At 54.7% G+C, this 24,366-nt stretch overlaps 1 protein-coding gene across 5 annotated transcripts in view; it reads left to right on the top strand.

Moving 5' to 3' along the window:
- Positions 1–24,366, top strand: part of EPS15L1 (epidermal growth factor receptor pathway substrate 15 like 1) — a 97,133-nt gene that overhangs the window by 63,543 nt on the left and 9,224 nt on the right. For 3 of the 5 annotated variants that reach the window (XM_032412312.1, XM_032412313.1, XM_032412316.1), the window contains exons 19-22: positions 35–171; positions 4,647–4,707; positions 5,630–5,712; positions 11,877–12,009. In XM_032412312.1, coding sequence (XP_032268203.1) covers positions 35–171; positions 4,647–4,707; positions 5,630–5,712; positions 11,877–12,009 — 414 coding nt within the window. The remainder of the gene's footprint in view (positions 1–34; positions 172–4,646; positions 4,708–5,629; positions 5,713–11,876; positions 12,010–24,366) is intronic. The other 2 variants (XM_032412314.1, XM_032412317.1) reach the window with 1 other exon arrangement.

Raw genomic sequence — 24,366 nt, 5'->3', positions numbered from 1 at the left:
CATGTTTTTATTCACTTTCCAAAACACCCTCTAGATCCATTTGGAGGGGATCCTTTCAAAGAAAGTGACCCATTCCGTGGCTCTGCGCCTGACGACTTCTTTAAGAAACAGACAAAGAATGACCCGTTTACCTCAGACCCATTCACGAAAAACCCTTCCTTACCCTCAAAGGTGAGTGACCCCGGGGATGCGTAGGTGCTGTGTGTGTGTGCCCGGTGCTTGTCCCTGTGAGGCTCGTCCCGTGACTCAGGTTGTCACATTCAGTGGGCCAGTGAGCCCATGTCTGGATGGCTTGGGTCCCGAATAGCTCTCTTTTTCTCTGTTCCTTTCTGTGCCCCTGTCACTTCAGCTCAGGCCCACCGGGTGGCTTCTCTGTTCTACCTCCTGCCCCCACTGCTGCCCCATCTCCCAACAAAACTGAAATGAAAGAAAGCATCACATGCTCCACACGGCCGCCCTGCCATCTTCCTGGCAGCACTGAATGTGTGAGGCATTCACATGCCCCTCTCCATCCCTGGCATCTAGCAAACCGTGTGTGTTGCATGGTGTTAGGCCCAGTGCACTGCACAAAAAAGGGACTCTGTCATTGAACAGAGAATCCTCGTGTCTAGTGAGGGCGGTGTATAGCCTTCCTTCATGTTCCAGGCTGCATCTCTCCCTCCGCCCCTCAGATTCCCTGGTTTTCCTCTTCTCCACGGACCTCTTGGTCTGTCGCACTAGACCCAGAGCTCCTTGAGGGCAAGGATTAATTTGTAACATTTCTGTTGATAGACCTGTTGCGGGATACCCCTTTGGTTTCTGCTACTGGTCTATGTGTGTGATCTGTGTTCTTACTCTCTGTTGATCAATTTTGTTGAGCTTGTCCATGAACCAGCTTTTGGTTCTGTGAATTTCCTCTCCTGTTTGCTTCCATTTCACTGATTGCTGCTTTTTATTATTTTCTTCCTCCTATTTATTTTGGGTTAGTACTTGCTCTTCCATTTCTAACATCTTAAGATTCAACCTTAGGTCACTGACTTTAGACCATCTTTTTTAATATAAATATTTTAAAACTACACATTTTTTTTTTTTTTATTATTTTTAAGATCTTATTTATTTGCGAGAGAGAGAATGAGAGACAGAGAGCATGAGAGGGAGGAGGGTCAGAGGGAGAAGCAGACTCCCTGCTGAGCAGGGAGCCCGATGTGGGACTCGATCCTGGGACTCCAGGATCATGACCTGAGCCGGAGGCAGTCGCTTAACCAACTGAGCCACCCAGGCGCCCTAAAACTACACATTTCACCCTAAGCACTACTTAGCTGCATTCCACACATTTTCATGTGTTGTATCTTCATTGTGCTTTAGTTTGAGATATTTTCTAGTTTCCCTTGTGATTTCTCTGTTGAAGCATGGATTATTTAAAGTATTGTTTTGTTTCCAGATATTCTTTCCTTCCTTTACATATCTTATAATACTGATTTTTAATTAAATCTGTTATTAGAGAACATATTTTGTATGTTTGCAGTCCTTTTAAATTTATTGATACCCATGTTATGGTTCGTGTTGGTGTCCATACATGTGCAGTGGATGAGAATGCTGGTCTGCAGTTGCTGGGTGTCCTGTTCTGTCAATGCCAGTTATGTCAGTGTGGCTGATGGTTCCGATCGTTTGTTCCTTACTGTTTTTGTTTGCTTGTTGTGTAGCTCTACCACTGTACCCATCGCTGAGAGAGGAATGTTAAAGTCTGTGATTGTGGAATTGTCTGTGTCCCTGTTAATTCCGTCAAGTTTTGCTTCATGTGTTTTGAAGCTCTCTCTGGTGCCTACACATTTGTGCTTCTTGTATCAGCCTGATGCAGTGACCTTTTTATCATTATAAAAGCTTCCTTTTTTCCTCTGGCGATATCTCAGTCTTGAGATCTGTTTTATCACATATTGAAATAGCCTTCCTCCATTCTTCTTATGCTTATTCTTTGCCCACTATATCTTTTTTTCATCCATTTACTTTCAGTCTACCTGGGTCTTTATACACAAAGGGTTTTTTATAGCGAGCGTATAGTTGGGACTGCTTTTCTCTCTGGCCTGGAAATCTTGGCCTTCAAAATAGAGTGTCTAGTCCATTAACATTTAATGCAGTTGTTGATACGGTTAGATTTAAATCTACCATTTTATTATTTCCTTGCTTTTTATCCCCTGTGTTTTGTTCCTCTGTTCCCTCTCTGCCACCTTTTAGATTATTTGAATGTTTTCTAGAATTCCATTTTCTAGTATTTGTTGGCTTCTTTTAACTATACCTATTTCTATTATTTTTGGAGGTTGCTTTAGGGATTACCGTATACACCCTTAACTTTTCATAGGCTACTTGGAGTTAATATTATATCACTTCATGTAAAATGTAGAGAACTTGCAACCATATGGGTCCAGTTGTCCATCTCCTCCCCAGTCAGCAGTGTCTTCTCTTATGTTCTAGGTGTCATATGAATATAATATATCTAAATATGCCATAAACTCCCTAAGACCATCTTGCTTTAATCCATTGTATGTGTCTAAAAGAGATTTTTTTTTTAAGATTTATTTATTTATTTGACAGAGACACAGCGAGAGAGGGAACACAAGCAGGGGGAGTGGGAGAGAGAGAAGCAGGCTTCCTGTGGACCAGGGAGCCCGATGCGGGGCTCAATCCCAGGACCCCGGGATCATGACCTGAGCTGAAGGCAGACACTTAACCGAGTGAGCTACCCAGGCGCCCCTAAAAGAAATGTTAAAAGGGAAAAAGGCGGTCTCTTTGTTTTTACTCATATATTTGCCATTTCTGATGTCCTCATTCCTTTCTCAAGATCTTATTTACCCTCATGATCCTTTTCCTTAAGCCTGAAGAACTTTCTTTGGCATTTCTTATAATACAGGTCTACTTTGTTGTCATTCCCTTTTTTTTTTAATAAAGATTTTATTTGTTTATTTATTTGTCAGAGGGAGAGAGAGAGAGAGAGAGCGCACAAGCAGGCGGAGCAGCAGCAGAGGGAGAAGCAGTTTCCCCGCTAAGCAGGGAGCCCGATGCGGGGCTCGATCCCAGGACCCCGGGATCATGACCTGAGCTGAAGGCAGATGCTTAACCAACTGAGCCACCCAGGCGTCCCTTTGTTGTCACTCTTGAAGGGTATTTGTGCCCGATCTCGTATTATTTTTTTCCTTCCAGCACTTTTAGGATGTTATTCCACTGCCTTCTGGACTCCCTGTCCTTGAGAAGTCCTGAGTCTCTCAGGCGGTTGTCCCCCACCTTAGGTACCATGCTGTTTTTCTCTGGCTGCCTTAGCTCTTTAGCTCTGCTTTTCAGTAGTTTGACTGTGAAGCATATGTGTGTGTGGTTTTCTTTGTATTTAAGTTGTTTGGGGTTTGCTGAGGTTCTTAAATCTGTAAATCAGGTCTTTTACCAAACTTGGCAAGTTTTTGGCCATTACTTCCTTAGACATTTTCTTTTTCTACCCTATTCTCTCCTTTCTTTGTGGGATTACAATTACTTTTATATTAGAGGTTTTACTAATGGCTCCACAAGTCCCTGAGACTCTGTTTTCTCTTCATTCTTTTTGTTCTCTTTTTTCTGTAGATTGGGTACTTTCTACTGATCTGTCTTTAGCTTTACTTACTTTTTTCTCGATCATCTGTTGTTTAGCTGACCTAGTGAAGTTTTTATTCTAGATATTGTACTTTTTTCAGTTTTCGAATTTCCATTTGTTTCTTTGTATAGTTTCTATTTTTCTGCTAAGATCTCCTATCCATTCCTCTTTAGTCTATTTTCCTTTACTTCATTGAACACAGTTATTCCTGCTTTAAAGTCATCCTCATCAAAGAATTCCAAAACATCTGGGTCCTCTTGGGACTGGTTCTATTGATTGTCTTTTCCCTTGAGAACTGGCCATGGTTTTTCTGATTCTTGTTATGTTGAATGATTTCAAAACGTATGCTGTGTATTGTGAGTGCTCTGTTGCGGTGCCTGGATACTGGTATATGCCTCCAGAGAGCCCAGATGGTTCTGTTTCAGCAGGCAGTTGACTCGGTGAGGCTCCACTGCAAACTCACTTTCTCTCGCCTGTAGTTGTGTACTTGTGACCTTAGCTGTAGGCTGCGTTCAGTCTCCTCCTGCACGTGGTGCTGGGGTCAGCCCTTGTCTTGGGCAGAGCTTATCATGAAATTTTGGACTCCTGTTCTCTGCCTCTGCTTTCTGGGGCCCTGTCCCTTTCTCTGACTGTGGTTGTCCCAGACTGCCATCCTCTAGTCTTCAGGCCAGAAAGACAGTTTTCTGTTGAGGTCTAGCCTCCCAAAACCTCAGGTCATAGCTGTCTAGACAGAAGACTCAACTTCGTGCTGTTGGCTCCTGCCAACTTGGAATTCTCGTCCAGTCTTCCTGCTCTGGCTCACTTCTGAGCCTCCAGGTGGTTGCTTATGTTTACTTATTTTTTTGCATTTTGTCCAGAGTTTATAAGTATGCTCTGCAGGAGGGGTTGGTCTGTTGGGATTTTACTCCGCCAGAGTTTAGTTTGAATCACTTTCTCCTCCTCATGGCCGGCACCGGATTCAGTGTACGCAGATGGCAGGGAAGTCTGTGCTTGGATGAATGGCTGGGTGAACGAATGAACTGCTTTTTACTCTTCCCTCTCTCCTTTCACTCAGCTCGACCCCTTTGAATCCAGTGATCCTTTTTCATCTTCCAGTGTCTCCTCAAAAGGATCAGGTGAGACTGATGACTTATTTTCCTTCTGACTCTCCCCCCAGCCAGTGGAAGGAGCCCACCCAGTTCCTGCTTCCGTTTCCAAAGCTGTGTGTCCTCAGAGTTTATGTCATTAATCAGTGGCACCCAGATCCTCACCTGAGGTACTTGGGCCAAAGCCAGCTCCCCCTAGCTGCTCATCTTTCCGCAAAGGAAGATCGGCAGTAGGAATTCAGTCAGTAATAACACCAGTGTTCCTGGTTACTCTTTACTCATTTCTCCGTACAAATCTTTGATTTGTACCTTCAGATCTTTTTCCTAAAAGAATCCAAGTTTGACTGAGGGTCCTGGCTTGTGCATTAAGGGAGGGGGGAGAGTTTGGATTCCCCCTTGCTTTTGGGAACAGGCCCCGCTTGCTTCTGCGGCCTTGCCTAGCAGCTCGTGCTTGTTGGTGATAGAGTTTGGGTTCGTGGGTGGGTTGTATGGGTTATGCAGGCAAGTTGCCCCACCAAAGGAGAAAACCGCACCCGCAGACAAGCTCCCCACATACAAGGTGTGGCTGATGGGTCGCTGCGGACTTGCACCTCCCTCCTTGACCCAGGAGGGCAGCTGGCTGTGCTTCTGCACTTGTCACTCGTTGGCTGACTGTGAACAGCGCTGGCTAGAAGTACCGATATGGGGCACCGTCCCTGTGGCCCTGCTTGAGGCGGCCGTCATGGCGAGAGGCTTCTGGCCAAGCCGCACCAACCACCAGCCAGGGCGGGTTGGGGGCAGGGAGGCCGCGTTGAGGGACTGCATCCAGACGCACAGTCCTGGCAAGCAAATGCTGCCTCCTCGGATGTTGCGTGCCGGGGGCCGGTGACCACCGAGAGGCAGCACCTCCCTCTGCCCCCGGAGGTGTGTCCCTTGAATGCCCTAACTCTGCCTCTGTTGGTGCTACTTGCAGGTCCCTTTGGAACCTTAGACCCCTTCGGAAGCGGGTCCTTCAGTAGTGCTGAGGGCTTTGCCGACTTCAGCCAGATGTCCAAGGTAAACCCCCTCCCACGGAGCACGCGCGCCTCTGCCAGTGTCTTTGTGCCTCTTGTCGTGGTTGTGTCGTGAGCGGCCAGGCGTAATTGTTAGCACCACGTATGTATTTCCCGGCACCCGTCAGACGCTGAAACATGTCCTCACGTGAGATCGTGAGCCAGCAGGCAAGGTCTAGAAGATGCCTGTGCTTGTGATCAGCTCCATTTCCCTTCATCGGAGTGGAACTGCCAGGGCTCTGCATCCCTCCACGAGGCATAAGTGTCACTCCCCCGGTCCTCCTGGTGTCTGTTAGCTGCCAAATCTCAGGCAGTGGAGCTGTGGCTGCACGGGCTCAGAGAAGGTGTTAGGCACAGAGGGCTCAGGAGGGTCACGGGGGGCAGGCCTCGTGTGCAGGCAGCTGAGGCTGGAACTGTCGGCCCCAGGCTGGCAGCCGGGAGGCATCCAGAGAAAGTGGGCCGGTTATGTAAGTGGGAGCTGCCCAACACAACCCGAGAAGGGTTTGGAAAGCGAGGGCTAGGTTCCGTGAACAGAGATACGGGTGGAAAGGGAGCTGTTCAAGACAGATGACATCCCTGAAGTTGTCAGGGTGGGCAGTATCAGTGTGGCTAGAGTGAGGTGAATATAGCCCCAGGTGGTGTTGGGGCCCTGTTGTGAGGAGGGGCTGGGGGAGGTGTGGCTAGAAAGCTAAGTCTTTAACGTAGCTGGACGTCAGTGGATCATGTCCAAAACGGACAGGTCAAGAAATAACAGTAGATGCCCATGATTACGGAGGTAATTCCCAGAAGAAACTGCTAAGAAGTCAAAGATGTCAGCCAGGGTGAGTGGGAGAGGCAGTGATCTGAGGGTTGCTGGTCTTTGTTATAATCTTTAGCGTCCCCTGCTTTTGAGCATGATTATGTATTTCTTCTATAAGTATTAAAGGAAAGCAATGTTAGGTGTGCCCCATGTTGGCCTCTGGGCCCCGTCCCCAGGACCTCCTTGTGCTCCGCTGCTTCTTGGCCGCCCCTCAGGCAGGTGAGGGCCTCGTGGGGCACAGCCTGTGGCCAGTCATGCTTTCTTTACTCACTCCACCGATCTGCAGGATCCACCTGCTCCAGCCCAGGTACCATCGGCATGGGGCGGGGGTGGCCACAGGCAGGAAACAGTCCCCGTCCCTGATCTCACCTCCTCGTTGGGGAGGCTCAGAAGCCAGATGGTGGGGAGGGAGCTGGGGAGGGAGTCTCCGGGGCATGTGGGAGCCGAGCCTCCGCAACAAGGAGTCGCTTGCTTCCTGCCTCCGCCAGCCCCTGCTGGGCACCCCCGCCGTGCCAGCTCCTTGGGGCATCCTGCCTGCTGGCGCCATGCTCACTCAGCCTGATGGGCACACACTTGTCTGGGCACTGAGCACTTGTGGTGAACCCGTGTGTGATTGTGGCGCTCACAGCTTTTGAGATTCTGTTTAGGTTTTCAAAGAAGCACGTGAGCGTACATTGTCAAGGTAGCAAATCCAGCTTCTGGCCAGAGAGAGAATGTTTGCCAGTCGGCTGTCGCGGGAGGGAGCCCAGAGGTGCTGGTGTAGCCGCCTCCCTGGTTCCGGTGCCTAGAGGGAACGAGCCTCCCTCCCCCATATGGAAACGCCGTGACACTGCCGGCCGGGATGCTGTCTGGGCTTGGCCAGAAGGCACCAGGGCAGGAGGTCTGCTCGAACGTTTGCCTATCGCTTGGTGGCTGTTACACGTGCCCCTGCTCCTCGAGAATGGAGCTGTGCGTCCTCCGCTTCCGTCCCTGCTTAGCAGGCAGGAAATCAACTCCTGAAATCAGGGAACTTGTGCCACACGGTGGCAGCAGTCCCCAAAGGAAGGGGTCTGCATTGTGCTCTCGAGCCAGGAGAGTGGGCCCACTCCCCTCGCCCCTCTCCCTTTGGGAGGCTGGCCCCAGCGGCTGAGCAGGGGAGAGTGGGGGAGAGCTACCAGGGGCTGGGGCTGAGACCAGGTTGAGAGGTGCACTGGTAGAGGCTGCCTGGGCTGGTGGAGGGCTGTGCAGGGCGGCCAGTCTGGAGGGGCTCCGGACAGCGGAATGGCCGTCCCTCTACCTTCCAGGCCGTCTCTGCGTGTTCTGGGGCTGCAGAGACTCCCTGGAGCCAGGCAGGGCAGTTCAGAGCCTGGCCCTGCCTGTCTTCCTGCCCGTCCTAACCGAACGTGGCGTTTTCCCTCTGATTCGGCTTCCCTCTCCTTGTCCGCGTGTCCCTCGATCAGGCTGCACGCACACGTGCGCTTGTGACTTCAGAGCCCGTGGCCCCTTCCTGTTCGAGGCCCCGGGCGGGATAGAGCTGGACGGGGCTGTGGAAAATTTGTCTCCGGCGCTCCCTTGTTTGGTTTCCACGCTCCTGTCAGCGCCTGATGTCGTGCCACTTGTCCAGCGGAACACCGAGCCCTAACCTTGTAGGTCTCTGTTTTTCCCTTTGGTTCCCTTTCTGTTTTTCAAGAAAAACATCATGTGTATAAATAAAATGCTGAAGGAAATGAAAGTAAAGTGGCAAGAAGGCTTTTTTTTTTTTTTTGGCTTCTTGGTTTTATGTTTTTTTTGTGTGTGTGTTTTTTACATCGCCAGCTTTTCCCCATCTGAGTGGGGTGGCAAGGTGATGCACACTGGTGCCCTTTCTTAACTCCACCCTAAATTGAGGTGTCCTCCTCTGCCTGGCAGTGCTGAGTGAAGCTGACAGGCAGCGAGCTGGTTCCAGCAGATTCCTTCAGGAGATTCTTCAGGCTTGCACTCGAAGTAGAGGTCCCCCCATACCTGCAGAGGTTTTTTTTAGACTCTGTCAACCGATCACCTTGCTTTAAGAACAAATTCTGAGCATTTGAGAATAAAAACAAGACTCAAACATAATTATTTCACCCCTGCTCCATGAAAAAAAAGCTATCCCTGCAGTCCTTGGCTGGTTGTCAGGGCCTTTCCAGTCGTTTCTCCAGTGGTGTTTAAAGCCATGCATTCCCATTTAGGGCTGTTTCTTCAAAGTTGAGAGTCATTTCCTTTAAACCAGCTCTTTAAATTGTGAACCCCAAATGTGTTCCTCTTAGAGCTGCTTTTTATAATGGCTTTTCTCTTTTTTTTCTTTCTTTCCCTTTTTTTTTTTTTTTCTTTCTGAGCACACTTCGCGCTGTGCCAGCCCAGAGAGCCCCTGCCGGCTTTACTGAAACCCTTCTAAAAATAGCCACTTTCCCTGAAGCTGCAGCCTGAGGAGGAACGAGTCGGGTCCCAGAGGAGGCCTCTTGGGAAACCTGGAGTCATGAAAAGTGGGATTCGGAAATGACGTGGGCTTGGCAGTGTTAGAAGGGCTACAGCTCACGGTCGCGGGGGGAGTGGCCTTTATGGTTGGAGCCCCGTCACACTGGAGCGAGCCCACCGGCTCAGTAGCTTTGAACACAAGAGGGGGGCGGAGAGTCAGCCTGGCCGCCAGACCGTCCTTATGGCTCGTGGTCCGGGCTGCAGCGCGTGGGATAGGTGGACACTCAGTGGGGTGTGTCCAGAGGGCTCCAGGCGCCACTCTGCACCCCTTCCCCCGAGCTGGTGCGTTCCCGACCCCCGAGACAAAGACTGGGGTCCTTGGGGCAGGGGGGTGGCTTTTTTGCTGGTCACGCCTCCTCTCGACTAAGAAATTGGTTTTGATTCCTGCCTGCTTGTCTCAGGTTGTGCGGGAATCACGTGAGCCCGTGTTCTGGTCTGTGAATGGCAGAGGCAGAAGTAGAACCCATGTGCCCTCCCAGCTCCTTTGCCCACTCCCCCGCCCCCGTTCTTCCCCAAACCGCAGACCCTCAGCCACCATTTTAAAGCTAAGCTGTGGCTCGACACTTCGCCTCTGCTCCCATGCGGTCTCCCTCTGGGGTAGTCTGTGGCTAACAGCCAGCAGCAGGAATGACAGATTGGGAGCTGACGGGCGTCTGCAGATTTTCACAGGCATCTAAAGGAGTTCCGGTCATGTCCACATCCTTGGCATGATAATAATCGTGCCATCTTTGCGCCATGTTGTGGGGGTGCCTGTTGGAGCAGTTTACACATAGACTTGATCGCATTGTTGCGGCAGCCCTAGGGCTACGGTGTGCGGTGCTCACGGTCCTGTCACAGATTCGGAAGCGGAGGCGTGGAGCGGTTCGTAGCGGCGGGGCTTGGACTCCAGACCCTAACCCTGATCCCTGTGCTCTGTAGCCTGGCCAGGCAGAGGTTCCAGAAACTGGAGCTGCAGGATTTTCAGAGACTCCCTGAATCTTGTACCTAAAAGGACAAGTGTCCACAGAGCCCCAAAGAGGGGAGCAGCAGCTGTGGAGGGAGGCGCCTCCTTGCCCTCCCGCGGTTCCGCCAGCCCTAGCTGCCCCTCTTGCTCAGAGCTTCCTGGGGGGCCAGCATGGGCTTGGCAGGGAAATGAGTCTTGCTCATTTGACCCCCGTCGTCCTCGGGGCTTTCTCTGGCCCGCTGACCCCTTGGCCTGCTCTGCCTGGAACAAGGCCCCAGACCTACTTCGAGGGGTGGGCTGCCAGCCGCGGAGGGCAGGGCCCAGGAGCCCTGGCCCCGGAAGCAGACAGTGTGGGTTCCTACCCTGACTCCACCACTGAGGTGCCGTATGACTGCAGGCTGCATCTCCTCTCCGTGCCTCAGTTTCCCTGTGTGTAAAATGGAAGGGGTTGTTGGGAAGTGAGGTGAGGTCGTCAGCGCAGAGCCAGCATCCTACCCTAGAGGTCCTGGGAGCTGGTAGAGGGGAACCAGGGTACCCAGTGGGATGCCCAGCAGCCTCTCCAGCCCCCCTCCCTCTCACTGTGGGCTGGCCACCTCTTCCCCACCTGAGACTAGTATCCATGGCTATACCCGAGGCAGGGGTTGCCACATCCATGTCCCTGTGACCAGATCCCAGAGGAGGGGGGACCTGAGCTGGCCCATCTGTGGCTCATCTGTCTGCCACTGGGGGTTTGTCGTGCCCAGCACTGTGCTGGCATTCAGGATAGGGGCGCCCACGGAGACAAGTCACAGCCCGCCACGGGCCCAGCCAGCAGACGTGCTGCCCCATCACCTGCACCCACTCGCTGCAGACACGGCCAGGTGCGGGGCATGTGCTTACCCATGGTGACGTGTGTCCTACGGAGTCCCACCGATGTCAAGCGGGCACAGTTGGTAGGAAGGGGTGTCAGAGAGAGCTCTAGGGGCGACAGTGAGATCTGGTTTGGTTAGTCTCTGAGGAAAAGAGGGGCTTGGGGTCGATGGGGTGGACTGAGCTCCCCAGCTGGAGACCCTGTGCCCTGGAGACTGGGGTGCAAGGGGTTCCGGGGACTGGGGAATTATCAAGGGGGTGGGGCAGCGCAGGGATGAGGTGGAAGAATTGGATAGTGGGGGGCTGTAATGAAGGCCCCGTGTGCCTTGAAGAGTGCCCGGAGGTTAGCGGTGGGCACTAGGGCCGTTGAGTGCTGTGTACCAACCTGTCCTCTACCCACACACCCGCCTGTGCATCTCTCTCTTGCTGGGATCACATGGTCCCATTTGCACTTGAGATGGGGTCGGGTGGGAGCAGGGCTGGAAGGTCCGGGCTGGAGGAGCCTGACGGAGGCAGCCAAGGCTGTGCCAGCAGGAGGGGGGTGGGCTCCAGCCTGAGTCACTGTGTAGGCAGCAGCACCCATGGGCCACGTGGGGGCGAGGAGGTGGTCTGCGGCCGTCTGACCCAGTACCCAGAGCTGCCTGTCACTGCCCAGAGGCAGTAGCCACGCAGGCCGGTGCTCAGCCCAGAGGTGGCACACAGAGGGGTCTGCAGAAAGCGTGAGGGTGAGGGTGGGGCCCATCTCTGACTCAAGGAGGCCCAGGGGACCCTGGGGTCAGGAAAGACTTGATATCCCTGCCTGGGTGGAACGGCGTGTGTGGCAGGGGACACCCCTCGCGTGACATAAGCCTGTCGAGGCGCAGGGCGGCTCTCGCCTGCTCTGTTTGCTGGCTTGCCCCTCACAGGCCAGAGGACCCTGGCTGTTGAGGGTGGAGGAAAGCAGGCGTCTCGTGAGAGACCCGGGTCCCCGTGGGGGCCGTGCCGCGGAACCCAGAGGGTTGGGGGCCTCACTGAGGCTCTCGGTACTTGAGCATTGGCTGAATGGACATCCGTTGCCTCCATTTTAATGATTATTTTTGCCTCTCTTTCGTGTCCTCTTTTACAGCCCCCAACTTCTGGTCCTTTCACCTCCTCCTTTGGAGGGGCAGGATTCTCAGATGACCCCTTTAAAAGTAAACAGGACACTCCCGCTCTGCCTCCGAAGAAACCTGCTCCTCCACGGCCTAAACCGCCCAGCGGTCAGTACGCTTTCTTCTCTCGCAGCCGCCCGCCCACCGTCAAAGGATGGCGCGGGGAGGGGGACCGAGGGCTTCTCTGTTCACCAGCCCAGAGTGGAGCAGATGCCGGGGGACCCGCACTTGGAGCAAGAGGGTCTCCCTACTGCTTAGTGACCTGGGTCCTCACATGGTGTGTGCCTGGGGCACGCCTCCCATCCCACCCACCCTCACCCCATCCTCGGGGTCCCTTGGCTCCGGGCTTAGTGTGGGCCTCCAGGGTGGTCTCTAGAAGGCCCAGGGCTCAGCCCTTGTGGTGAGAGCTGCCGCATGGCCCTCGGCGGGGTGTGTAGTCAGGACCCTGTGGCCCTTCTGGCCTCCCCCCAACCCGAGCTCTTTCCCAAGTTGGCTGAGGCCACCCCCTCAATCTGGCGCCTCCCTACTGGTTAAGGACTCAGAGCGGGGTTGGGAGTGGGGGTCTTCTTTGGCCGTGTTTGGTGCAAGAGGAGGCAGATGGCTCTGGGCTCCCTTCTGCTTGGCTCCTGCCAGGTATCTCTCCGGACAGCTCCAAGCAAGGGGCTTCCTGCAGACCTCACCTCTCCTGGCTCTGGCTGGTGCTACCAATCTCTCTTGATCTTGTCCCTGGGGCCCTACTCTCAGGAGAGGGCCCAGGTGTCCCCCTGAGGATGCTGAGGACTTTGAGCTTGTGCGGGGGCTCTCTCTTCTATGATGGCCATAGGCCGACAGGCCGGGTTGCCAGACTCAAAAGGAGAAAGCTGTTGCTTCAAGTGGCAGCGGGATTCACCGCAATTTCCCAGCCCCTTTATCCACCCCTGCTCACTGTTTTCTTGGTGCCCCGGCTCCAGACAGTCTCACCTATGCTGTCTCAAGACTAGGGGTGGCCACAGGAGACCCACATGCTCTCTTGAAACCTTGGTCCTGCCTGAGCTAGCTTCTGCCCCTCAGTCGGCCTGGGGCTCCACTTGGTGGCCCATGGAACTCTCTAGTTACAGGTGGTCATGGGTTGTAGGCCCTGCGGTCATCCTACACGAGGTCCACCTGTCGAAGTCCTCCTCTTAGTGGAGAGGCTGCCTGCCCTGTCCTGTCACCTGGGCCAGCCAAGGCTTTCTTTCAGGAGGATGGGAGCCCTGCCCTCAGTGCCCACTTTGGCGGCTCTAAGGGGACACCCCTGGCAGTCTCCTAATGGAAGGGCATCAGGCCTCCACACTCCGCCTGAAAGATGGGGGCCAAAGCATGCATGCGCGCACCTGCATACACACATACGTACGTGGCATGGGCTCATGCTTATGTGCATACGTGTGTGAGCACACGTGTTCATGCACTGCTCACACGTGCAGATGCGTGTACGCACGTGTGCACGCCTTGCCATGCTCCCTCGCAGGTACACGTTCTCATAGCGCTTGCATGCACCTAGGCACAGTGCACGTGTCCACACGTTCCCATGTGCAGGTACACGCACACGCATGCACACAGGCGGAGCGAGGCAGTAATTGTCAGACTTCAGGGAGGCACACAGCTCCTGCTAGTAGGTGCAGAACGTCATGCTCAGGGTTTCTTGGAAACTCTTATTTTAGCCTCCTCCCCTTCCTTGAACCAGTGCCGGGTCTACTTCTGAATTTGCCCTTCGCTGTCCCCTCTCCCTTGTATTGCCCTCCGCAAGCCTCCCTGCCCCATCTTGGCTGCTGCTTTCAGCGTATCACAGGCTTACAGAGCAGAGAAGCCATCCCCGTTTGGGGAGGCTTGGGCCTGTACCCTGGGCAGTCTCAGGCTGCTCTTGCTCTTGGCTTTGGGCCACTGCACCCTTACTCTGCCACGGCCGCTGAGGTGCCAGGTGCCTCAACTCTCCTCGTCACATCCACGGACCCGTAGGATTACCTAGCCAGGTCCTAGTAAGAGCCACAAGATAGGACAGGCACCGTGATGCTCTCTTCTCAGAAGAGGAAAGGGAAGTGAGAAAGGCCGGGTGGGCCACCCACTGTCACACAGCAAAGGCAGCAGGGCCAGCCCTGGACCTCTCCACCCCATCTACAGCTGTAATGAGAATCAAACCATGAGGTTCAGAGTTCTCACGGGTTCTGGAGGACGGTGGGTGCATGTGCAGCGTGTCATCTGTAAGCGGCCACGACACACCTGCGTTGAGGTCTAAATGTCTCTCATCTGATTCTCTTACCTAGAAGCAATGGCTGATCAGAAAAACTCTGCGCTGTACACACTGCTGGGTGGTAGGTACAGACCGTGGGGCTATTACCGCTTGAGCAGCTTCCGGTGGTGGCTCTGCTGTGAATTCATACTAACCTCTAACAACGTGGAAACGCTGGCCATGCAGATGTACCCCACATGTGATGTCTGACCCAGCCGTTGACCTTTTAATGAGTTGCATCTGGGGGGAAGCATTCGGTTCTTTGGGGGATGCAAAGGACCGTGTCTGCCCCATGCTGCCGCTCTGCTGGAGGGAATCAAGGCCCAGCTGTGCACGCTGCCCTCCCCCTCCGCGTCCACGCTGCACAGAGCAAGACTCCTTGGGCCCCAGAGCAGCCCGGGAGTTAGCTGGTTATTAGCAGGACAGGTCAGCAGATGAGCGCTGGAGGAAGTCCTGCTCAAGGCAGTCTTTATGAAAACACAAGGCACAACTCTTGTTCTCTTGGCTGCTTAAGATAGGAAGCAGCCAGGCATGGATCTCCAAGTTGTTTTCTTGCTTTCGTTTTTTAAGAAAACAAAGTCCAACAGTTTGAAAGTGAGGAAATAGATTGTGCTTCTCTGCTCTTCTCACTTAACCTGGCCTTTTCCCGCGTGGAGAGGCCCCGTGGCCGTCACCACCTGGGAATGCCACGTGATCACACTCAAGGGCCTGCCCGGCATGCAGAGGGAACTGCAGCCACAGCGTGGCCGAGTGGGGACAAGGCAAAGTGGGTACCCTGCTGCCGGGGGCCCCCCACAACTCTGGTGATGGAGCCGTGATCCCGTAGAGATCCCACGTAGGTGGTTCAGACTGCCTGGTGGTAACGGGTTTCTTTTTTCCGTGGTCTCTAGAACCGTGCCAGGTCTCTGCGCCTGGAGGTGGCTCCGATATGTGAGGCCACTAGAATCCAGGAAGATTGCTTGATCAGGCTTAGTCCACGTTTCTGGACATTGGAGCCAGGGCCTGGGTTTATGTTCTGGCTCTGTCACCATCTCCTTGAGGGGCTCTAGGCAAGTGTCTCAACCTCACCAAGCTCGGTTTCCCTGACTGAACACGGGACCAACTCTGGCCTAGCAGGTGGGCGTGTGGGCAAGGTGCCTCGCACAGTGATTACTCGTGATGTGATGTGTGTGACATGTGTCCCCATCCCGTCCCTAGGGTACCGGGACCAGGACACGGGTCCTCCTTCCACAAGCTCCTTTCCCAGGGGCAGACAGAGGCTGGGTCTGAGGCAGCCATATGCATGCAGGGAGTCACCAAGGGACCCTTTTCCCCACGAGGTTGCAGTTTGGCAGAAATCTTTGCAGTTGAAAAAGTCAGAGATGGGTAGTTGAACTTCAAAGAGGGCTCCAGGGTCCTCGCTGGCGAAGCTCAGCTGTGGTCGCTTGTCCGGGACCAAATGCACGTTTGGGTCTGAGTCATGCATGGTTTTTTAGGTACCACCTCTGGTACACGACAGCCTGCAGTTTTCACATTCTGTGGGAGCTGTTTTTGTTTGTTTTTGAAAACGTGACTGAGGTTTACTTGACATGCGATAAACTCCCGTGTGTAAGCGTCAGTGCGTGCAGTCACAGCGGGGGCCCTTCCCCCGGGAGCCTCACCGAGGTTCCCTGTTGAATGAGTTCTGGCGTCAGCCCACGGCTGGCCATCTGTTTTTAGTGCTAAAGATGGAGTTCTCTCTTGACCCGAGCCGGAAAGTGTACCCTCAGGGACCATCAAGAACCCCCGTCTGGGGGCACACCCGGAGCTCCAGTGTCCGCACTGCGTCCTCTGTGCTCAGAGCTCTTTTCTAGAAAGGTCTGTCAAGGTATTCGGTCACCAGCAGGTGCCTGTTTGGGGTAGAGAGAATTGGTTTCTTCCAGGCAGATGCAAAACAGACCCCACTCGCAGCCTCCGAAACCTGTCAGTTAAAGCTGGCGCTTGCACACCTCCCCCAGGTAAACAATGGTGTATTTTCTGCAACGGATCAGAGACCAAGATCAGTCAGAACTCACCGCTGAAGAGTTTCTAGGTAAAAGTTGTTGATTTGCAAAGGGAGAAACAGATTTTTTTTTAAGGGCAGGAAATGGCTGTGTGGGTGTCAGTGATTGGGCCTCCGCACCCCGGCGACAGATAGCGGGATCCTGCGCCCGGCCCCACCCTTGCCACTTCCTGCAAGTGCAGCCCTGGTTCGGGCCCTGCAGTGCCCGGGTGACACCAGCGTGCTAACCAGCCAGTCACCTTTAACCTCTCCGCAATTTATTACCCTCTTATTACTGCTAATGACCTTTTCATCTCCAGAATAAAGCCGTGCACATGCCTGGGGTGTCTTTTTTGCCCCTCTGCCCCTTCCCCTCAATTCTTCCAGCGAACACAGGAAAACGAGATAGCACTTAATCTATGTCCTGTTTGAGTCAAATGATTTTCAGAAAACAAGAAGTCCTGTCTCCCCTAGAACGTGAGTCCCCTCCCACACCCGTGTGTGGACGCGCGCAGGGTGACTGCGGCTTCTTGCTTCGGGCAGTTTGCTGGCTGCCGCCCACCCGCAGACCAGCGCGCTCGCCGGCCGGTTAGCCTGCCCGTCCTGGGGGAGCCGCCCCGCGGGACTCCGGCGCAGAGGGAGCCCGTGTTCACGCCGGCTCTCCCTGTGCTCTGAAGGGCCAGGCTGAGGGTGAAACCGGGGTGGCCATCGTTTGCCCATGTGGGTCCCGACCCCTAGTTTGTTGCTCAAGATCCACTTTTAAAATGACTTCTCCAGTTGAGCCGTGCGGTTAGCACCTCAGCCTTGAACTTAACTACTTTAATTCCGTTCCCACGATGATTTCAAAGAGATAATTCGGTGGGTACATGTGAAGTTCTAGAACGGGACAAGAGCGGTTCACCGCCATCTCAAGAAGCCTGGAAAATCCCGGTACTTGCTGACCAGCCAGGGTCGGGGTGCTCCAGCGGAGCCCCGGGCGCCCAGCCTGGTGGAGCCCTCCTTTCCTGTCCGCCGCCCCCGCCAGCTGGGGGGGGGGGGCCGGGTCTGTGTCAGGCCTGGGGGTGACGCCCTGGCAGCGCGAGCTCGCCGCCGGCCCCGCTCCCAGCAGAGGGAGAAACGCCCTTTTCCTCTCAGCCTCTTCCTTGTGAAATGCCTGGAGACAGACTGTTCTTTGGGGTACATTTCTGCTCCGCGAAGTCGGCTGAGTTTGAAAATAGAAGCATTTGCCTATCTTAGCACACGCCCACCCTCCTGCACCCAGGAGGGAAGACTGAGTGGGAGTTCAGTGACACAGTTGTCACCTGTTGTTCAGTGGCTTAGGGTCCTGGAGCAGAGGAATCAGAGCTCAGCCAGCCAGGCTCCTGGGGGGCTGTGGGGCCTCAGGGTGGGGTGCAGGCTCGGAGAGCCTTGACCTCCCCCCGCCATCCTGCATCTGAGCATAGGTATGGACAGACAGGAGCCGCCGCCCTGCGCCTGGCCCCGGCCCCTCCCTAGCCATCTTGAGTGCCTCTTGTACGTGCTGCCACACCTCCCCCAACTCCTTGGTTCCACCTTAGCAAGGTGAGGGAGCCTAGGAAGATGTGCTCAGAGTGGCCTCTGCTTTTCCACGGTCCCTCGTCCCCTCGTTTCTCAGATTCAGAGGACCCCAGTCCGCCTCTCTCCCTCTGCCATTGTCAGCTGAAGAACAGCACATGCGTGGGATTGATGTGTGGGGTGGTGGGGCGGGGGGTGCAATCTGGTCGTACAGAGAGCAAGAGTGGGGGGCCCCCTATTCTGCAACAGGCTCTCCTGCCTCCTTCCAGGCTGCCCCCACAATAGGAGGGAGCTCCTGGTGGGCCCTGCAGCTCCCGTGCACGCACACCTCCTGACCGTCTTTCTGACCCGCCGCGTGACACTCTGGTGATTTTGTTAAATGTGGGTACGACGCCTTTGTGCTGGTGCAGGGTAGCGCTTTGGCAGCCTCGGAGCTCCTCTGTAGGGAGGAACAAAGGCTGGGCTACCGTGGTCCTGTGGCGCAGACCCAGGGCTCCCCCCATTTGGCTGCTGTGTAGCTACGAGTGTCTCCCTGTCCCCCGAGGGTGCCCTGAGCCCCTGGGGTGGGGACGGTTCGGGTCAGCACGCAGGGCTGCTCCAGCAGCGTGTCAAAGGCAAAAATCAAAGAACAAATGTGATTTTTGAAAAAGCAGAACTGTGAGACCTGCAGTCCATATCGTTTTTGTTGTAAAGACCGATTTGGGATTTGTAAATTCATTCTTAAGTCTCGAACTCCCCTCCCTGTTTTTGCTCAGAACTAAAGGAGCCTTTTGTTGAAACTTCTCGAAAATGATATTTCTCACTCCCAGTAGTATTTGTCTTTTGAAGACCCAAAAAGTGTGGCTACTTTTCTTCCCCTTTTTCTCCTCCCTCTCGTAATGGTGGGTTGACCCCACCACATCCATGGGGCTCATCACCCAGCTCGCTTCCATGGCCTTTGACCACCTTAGACACCGCAGAGGCTGAAAAACATACCAGTGGTGGAGATGCCTGGTGGATAATAGTAAATATTTGTTCAGCTTTTCTCAACAGTTCGGTACCAAACCTCATCCTGTTCCCTTCAATGCATTAAGCAGATTTTCTTAAAATTCAGTAAATATTTTTAGTGGAAAATCTCAACGCTGTGATGGTGGGGACCTCAGATTTTATCTGTCAGGGCTCTGCTACCTGGCATGGCTTTGATCTGCCGGGTTTGCCTCCCCTCACATGTGCATCAGCGAGAGCGAGCAGGGCTGGCGTCTGCAGGACTCCTCGCTTGCAAGCCGTTAGATGGTCCCACGCCACATTTTGAGAAATTAGGTCCCCTCGCTCGCCTTCCGTATCCCACCATAGGCGGGAACCAGAGGGAAACACCGATACACGTGTTGAAAAGCAGTCTCTTTCAGTAAAAGAATCCCAAGTGATTGTGAATTTGAAAGGTTGTGCTCTGGACAGCCTGCTCGCTCTCTTTCTCCCCATGGTCCCCCCCCGCCGACTTAAGCTTTTCTGCCGAGGGCAGGGGGGCAGTGGGGTGGGAAGAGAGAAGCCAAGGAAACAGGGAGTGCCCCTCTCCAGCCGCGGTTCTCCCGTGTGGTGTGACAGTCAGAAGCCTGGCAGTCGTGTGGGGCTCCGTGCTGTGGAGGATGAGCGGCAGTTGTGTGGGTGTCCCCTGTTGTGTAAGGCGAGTGACAGCTGCGTGGGTGTCCCAAGTTGGGATAAATGGCAGTTGTGCGAACGTCCTGTGTTGTGTAGGGTAATAGCTAAGGTGGGGCAGCTGTCCTGACCACAAGCCCTTTGTTTTTCATTTTTTTGTTGTGTTTTGTTGTTTTCGTATTATCTATCATCTACAGAAATGTAGTTGCATTTTTCAGCTTTGGCCCTGAATTTTATAAATAGAACCCAGCAAGTGTCCAGTTGGGATGAAAACAAACTCACACTTGGGTATATATTTGATACCTTTACCCATCAGATTTATTGATACCCTAAGTCACCCAAAACCTCTTCGTCTCCTCCTAAGTAAGACTTTCGAACAAGGGGATCTACCTTCTCTCAGAGTTTTGAGCGCTCACGGTCTTTCAAGTGTTCATTCCATCGTTTTTCCCATGGACGGGCCGGGCTCTCAGGGACCCTTCCTGGGCAGCGGTTTCCTGAAAAGCGTGTTGGGAAAGGCGCAGCGAGGAGGGAACTCTGCTGCCAGAGACTTGCTCAGGGGCACCTGCCCGGGGCCCGGGGGGCACAGGGGGCACAGGGGCACGCATGGCCTCGAAAAGTTAAATAGGAGAATTAAAGAAATTTCTACCAGGGTGGAGCCGGCCACTGAGTTTTTTTTTTGTTGTTGTGTTTTTTTTTTTAACAGCACACACTGTGGTAAACCATTGGGTTCATATTGTTTTTGCTAAAGGCAGTCCTGTGTGCGGTTTCGGTGCACCGCTTGGGTAACTGTTGAAACTGCTGCGGTTTGAAATAAGCCCTATTCTGCCTTTTCTTCAATCTTGCATTCCTCTCCCCTGTTACTGAGGACTCCTGTGAATATTGGAGAGTCACTGTGGGCAGCCGGCAAGCAGCTTCCAGCCCCCAGGGGGTCGTCATTCCCCACCTTCGTGCTGCCGAGGGGTCGGGTGGTGCCCCGCGCCCGCCGACATCTAGGAACGGTGGTGCCGCGCCTCCCACATGGTGTGTGTCGGGAATCACCCCCCGTAGCTCTTAGAGCAGTTTTTTAAAAACCAGTTACCGCTGCCTTCTCTGAAACGTGCCACGGTCAACATCTTTCCTTACTCATGGTACCTGGAGCCGTGAAAAGGCACAAAATGGCAGTGAGTTCGCTCAGGGCCCCGGAGGCAGCTGAAAACAACTTTGTCACGTTTAAGGTACACCTCAGAAAATCGGAAAAATGATTAAGACGTTAGCAGAAGTGGTTATGTAAAAGCAGGAACTACACCCAGAATGTTTTAAAAGTGCAGCTGCTAAAAATAAATGGGGGTGCGGGGTAGGAAGTTTGGACCGAGGGCAGTCGTGGTGTGCGTTTCTTGGCAGAAAGCCTCTGGTCACCAGTACTGTGTCAGGCCAAGCCAGGGATGCCACCGATTTTGCACGCGTCAGGTCCAGTAATTCGGCCTCCGTGCCAAAGCGCAAAAACAGACAACCGAGAAAAAAACCGTTCTGTTTCTTTTTTCCCTTTGAAATCAAGAGCAGTTGATGTGCCCTGGTTTCATATTAACACAGTCATGATTTCTAAATAATAACGGTTTCAGCAACGGAGCAAGACCAGGCCCCAGCAGTTTTGATGTGAACGATGCTTTTCATCTCCCCGATCGCCTCTTGGCTTGTCAGAAACCTCAGCTTAAAATCCTGGCAGGGCTGGATTCTGAACCACTACCCCCAAAAGCAATTTAAAAACCACAACAAACCAAACCAGGGTGGGGAGATGTTCCCGATTTAAAAGAAGGAAAGAGCACAGAAGTGGGCAATACCTTTGAACATTCGGACCGTTGCGCTCACCCTTGGGGCTGGGTTAGGGACCCCTTTATACCTGCCCTCTGGACCAGACCCTGCAAGAAATGACCCGAGAAATCGAGCAGCTGTCCACCTGGACTTACTGCTGAACCAGGAGCTGTGCCATGCTCTGAGATTTTCAGTCCATCCCCAGCAACTCTACTTTTTCCTGTTATTTGAATTTTGCCGTTCGGTCCGTTGTCATTTTAGTTTTTAATAAAAAAAAAAAAAAAAATCAGCCCAAGAGTGCACCAGTGAATATTGCTCTTTCTTGCAGAGGAGGGAAGCCAGATGCCTTACTCTTTCCTAGCTCACCAGAGGGTTTCCCCGAAAGGGCCTCAGTCCCTCGGGACAGTCCTGTGGCTCTCGTATGGCAGCACCCAGCCCACGAGGACCCCCCGCTCCCCACCGGGGACAGGGAGTGGTTATTTACTTGTGCCAGTTGTTGAGTCCTGCCTACGAGGAGCTGACCCTCACGTGTGCTGGAGGCCAGAGCGGGAAAGGCCGGTGCCATGGGAGGTGGACAAGGCAGTGGGGAGCCCTGCAGGGGAGGAGTGAGCTCTGGGGGAGCGTCTGCCAGGGGAAGGGCGAGGCTGTGCCAGGCTGGACAGTGTGGGTGGTCAGAACAGTGGAGGTGGCCACGGGAAGGAGGCTGGGGGTGGCCAGGCCACGAGGACCCTGCAGGCTGAGGTCAGCTTCCCTTCCCCATGCAACCCGAGCCTGTGTCCCCAACCCTCAGGATGCTGTCGCCCACGGCACCCCTGCCTATGGCCTTGAGGGTCCTTGCACATGCTGGCTAAGTGTGCGGATGAGGGCCAGTCTTCCCAGGCCCTGGAAAGGCTGGGGGTGCTCCAGGAGCCCCCGGAGTGGGCTTCACTTGGGAGCACGTGTGTCTACCTGCGATCAGGCCTCGGATGGTGCCGCCACGTGGGGTGTGGAAGGCGAGGTGGAGTTGGCCTCCTGGTACACTCCACGGGGGGCCTCTTCTGGGGCTGTGCCTCTTCTCTTGGGGGTGGCATCTGGCACGTGGTGCTGCTCCACCGTGGGGAGGGAGGGTACAGAGGGGGGTCTGAGGAGGTGGGATGGGCAGGTGCCTGCAAAGCGGTCCAGGGGGAAGGCACCCTTGTCCGGAGGCTGTAAGTGCCATTGTGCCGCTCACAGGGCTTCTGAGTGGCTCTGTCAGAGCAGAGAGCTGCAGTCTGTAGTCAGGGGTCCTCAGTTTCCTTGTGGGGGCCCAGGGGCTCCTCCCTGGGGCCTGGAGCGTCCTTCAGTCTCCCAGAAGGGCCTGGTCACTGGGCAGTAGAATGTGATGTGCTCACCACCTGGCGGGTGCCTGAGCTGAGCGCCCGCTCCATGGCATGGGTATGTGAGGGGTTTCTGGGAAAGGCCAGAGTCGCTCTTTGTGCCCCTGCAGGCCTTACGTGTTCCCGGCTCAGCTCTGCTGTCGTGGCACGGAAGCCGCCACAGAGGGCACACGAGTGAGTTGGCCCAGCTCACGGGCATTCACGAGAGCGAGCAGCCCCATCGTGGGTCAGCCCCTCCTCTCGGTGACTGCCCTGGTAGCTACACAGGGTGGCCTTCTCCTGACCCTGTGCGAGCGAGCTCGGGCTGTCGAGTGGGACCCCAGGCTGGGCGGTGTAAACAACAGAAGCGTATCCTTGTCTCAACGGCTCTGGGGGCTGGAGGTGCAAGATCGGGGTGTTAGCGGGGCTGCTTCCTTCCGGGGCCTCTGTCCTTGGCTGGTGGTGGGCCATCTCTTTGTGTCTTCACATCCTCTCTCTGTGCGTGTCTGTGTCCTAGCCTCCTCCTCTTATAAAATCACCGGTCTTACTGGGCTAGGGCCTAGCCACAGGACATCATTTTACCTCAGCTGCCATTTCAAAGACCCCGTATCCAGACACAGTCAACTTCTGAGGTGCTGGGCGTGAAAACAACATCATGAATTTATGGGGGATGCAGTTCAACCCATAACAACCCCTTGTTGTGGATTAGGAGACTGAATCTGAGAACAAGGTGGGGGTGGGGGTTGCTGTGCTGCTCCCGGTTTTCCGGGGGTGGATCTGGCCTGCCCCAGGGCTGGGCTGGAAGAGTTGAACACAGGTGCCAGGGAGACAGGAGTGCATCCTGGGCAGAAGAACCAGCCAGAAAAAAACCCTGATTTGGGGGGTTTCCCAGGGAAGGAGGTACCACTTGGGCCCTGGAGGGCTGGCAAGGGGTGAAGTTGGGAAGTTTGGCGTGGGTTGCGGGGCCTTTGGGAGGCACCACGAAATGGGGGAAGCATGGGCCCGAGGCAGGGCTGGGCGCGGGGGAGCTTGCACGGTGGAAAGCTTCGTTCAGCAGGGAGTTTAAGCTTTGGGCCCTGCGCTAGTGGGTGGGGGTGGGGGGGACGGGGACACAGCCGTGGACAGCGGGGCCCCAGCCTCACAGAGCTTACATTCTAGTGAGAGTAAAAATACACATGTGACCTAAGGACAGAATGTCAAACGGGCTGCAGAGCAGCAGATAGGGAGGCATCTCAGCCAGAAGTGGGGAGGGGCGGCCTCTGAGTGTGTGGCACCCACAGAGGAAGGGCCCCCTAAGCCTGAGAACAGCAGGCGCAAAGGCCTGAGCTGGGCAGGGCAGAAGGCGGCCAGGTGCGGGCGCAGGGGATGGGTGGAGGAGGTTGGTGGGTATTCCTAGGGTAGCCTGGAGCCTTTGGGAGATCTAAGCAGCGTGGGGATCAGCTCTGTGTTGAAAAGCCACTTTGCTGGGTGGGGATGGCCTGTGGGGCAGGAAGCCGAGAGGGAGAGTGGCTGTTGTGGGGAGCCGGTTCCCAGGGACCCAGGAGAGATGAGGGCCGCTTGCTCGGGACAGTGACTGCAGAGAGAAATACGGTGTCTCGAGGTGGTGTGAGGCATGTGGACTGGAGCACCCTGGCCCCATGCCCACTCTTCCTGCTTGGGGTGCCTCTGGGGTATGCCTGGCCCCCCATTGTTCTTAGGTGGACAGCCTGGAGTTTGCAAGCTGCTGGGCTGGCCTCGCCTGACAGCTGTCTCCTTTCCCCACAGTTCTGGGGGCCAGGGAGGCCTTGATTCATCTGTTGGCGCATCCTGCTGGCCAGGGAGTAGGCTGGCTGTGCATGGTGGCCGTGGAGGGGGGCAGGTCTTCAAGGCCAGTGGAACAAGCCAGACAAGCTGTGGCGGGCTCCCAGAGCACCCTGCTCTCTGCAGCCGGACGG

The sequence above is a fragment of the Phoca vitulina genome, unplaced genomic scaffold (genome assembly GCF_004348235.1).
Source record: "Phoca vitulina isolate PV1807 unplaced genomic scaffold, GSC_HSeal_1.0 scaffold13, whole genome shotgun sequence".
In the NCBI taxonomy this organism is placed as follows: domain Eukaryota; kingdom Metazoa; phylum Chordata; class Mammalia; order Carnivora; family Phocidae; genus Phoca; species Phoca vitulina.
This window is presented reverse-complemented; position numbering and strand designations above follow the sequence as displayed.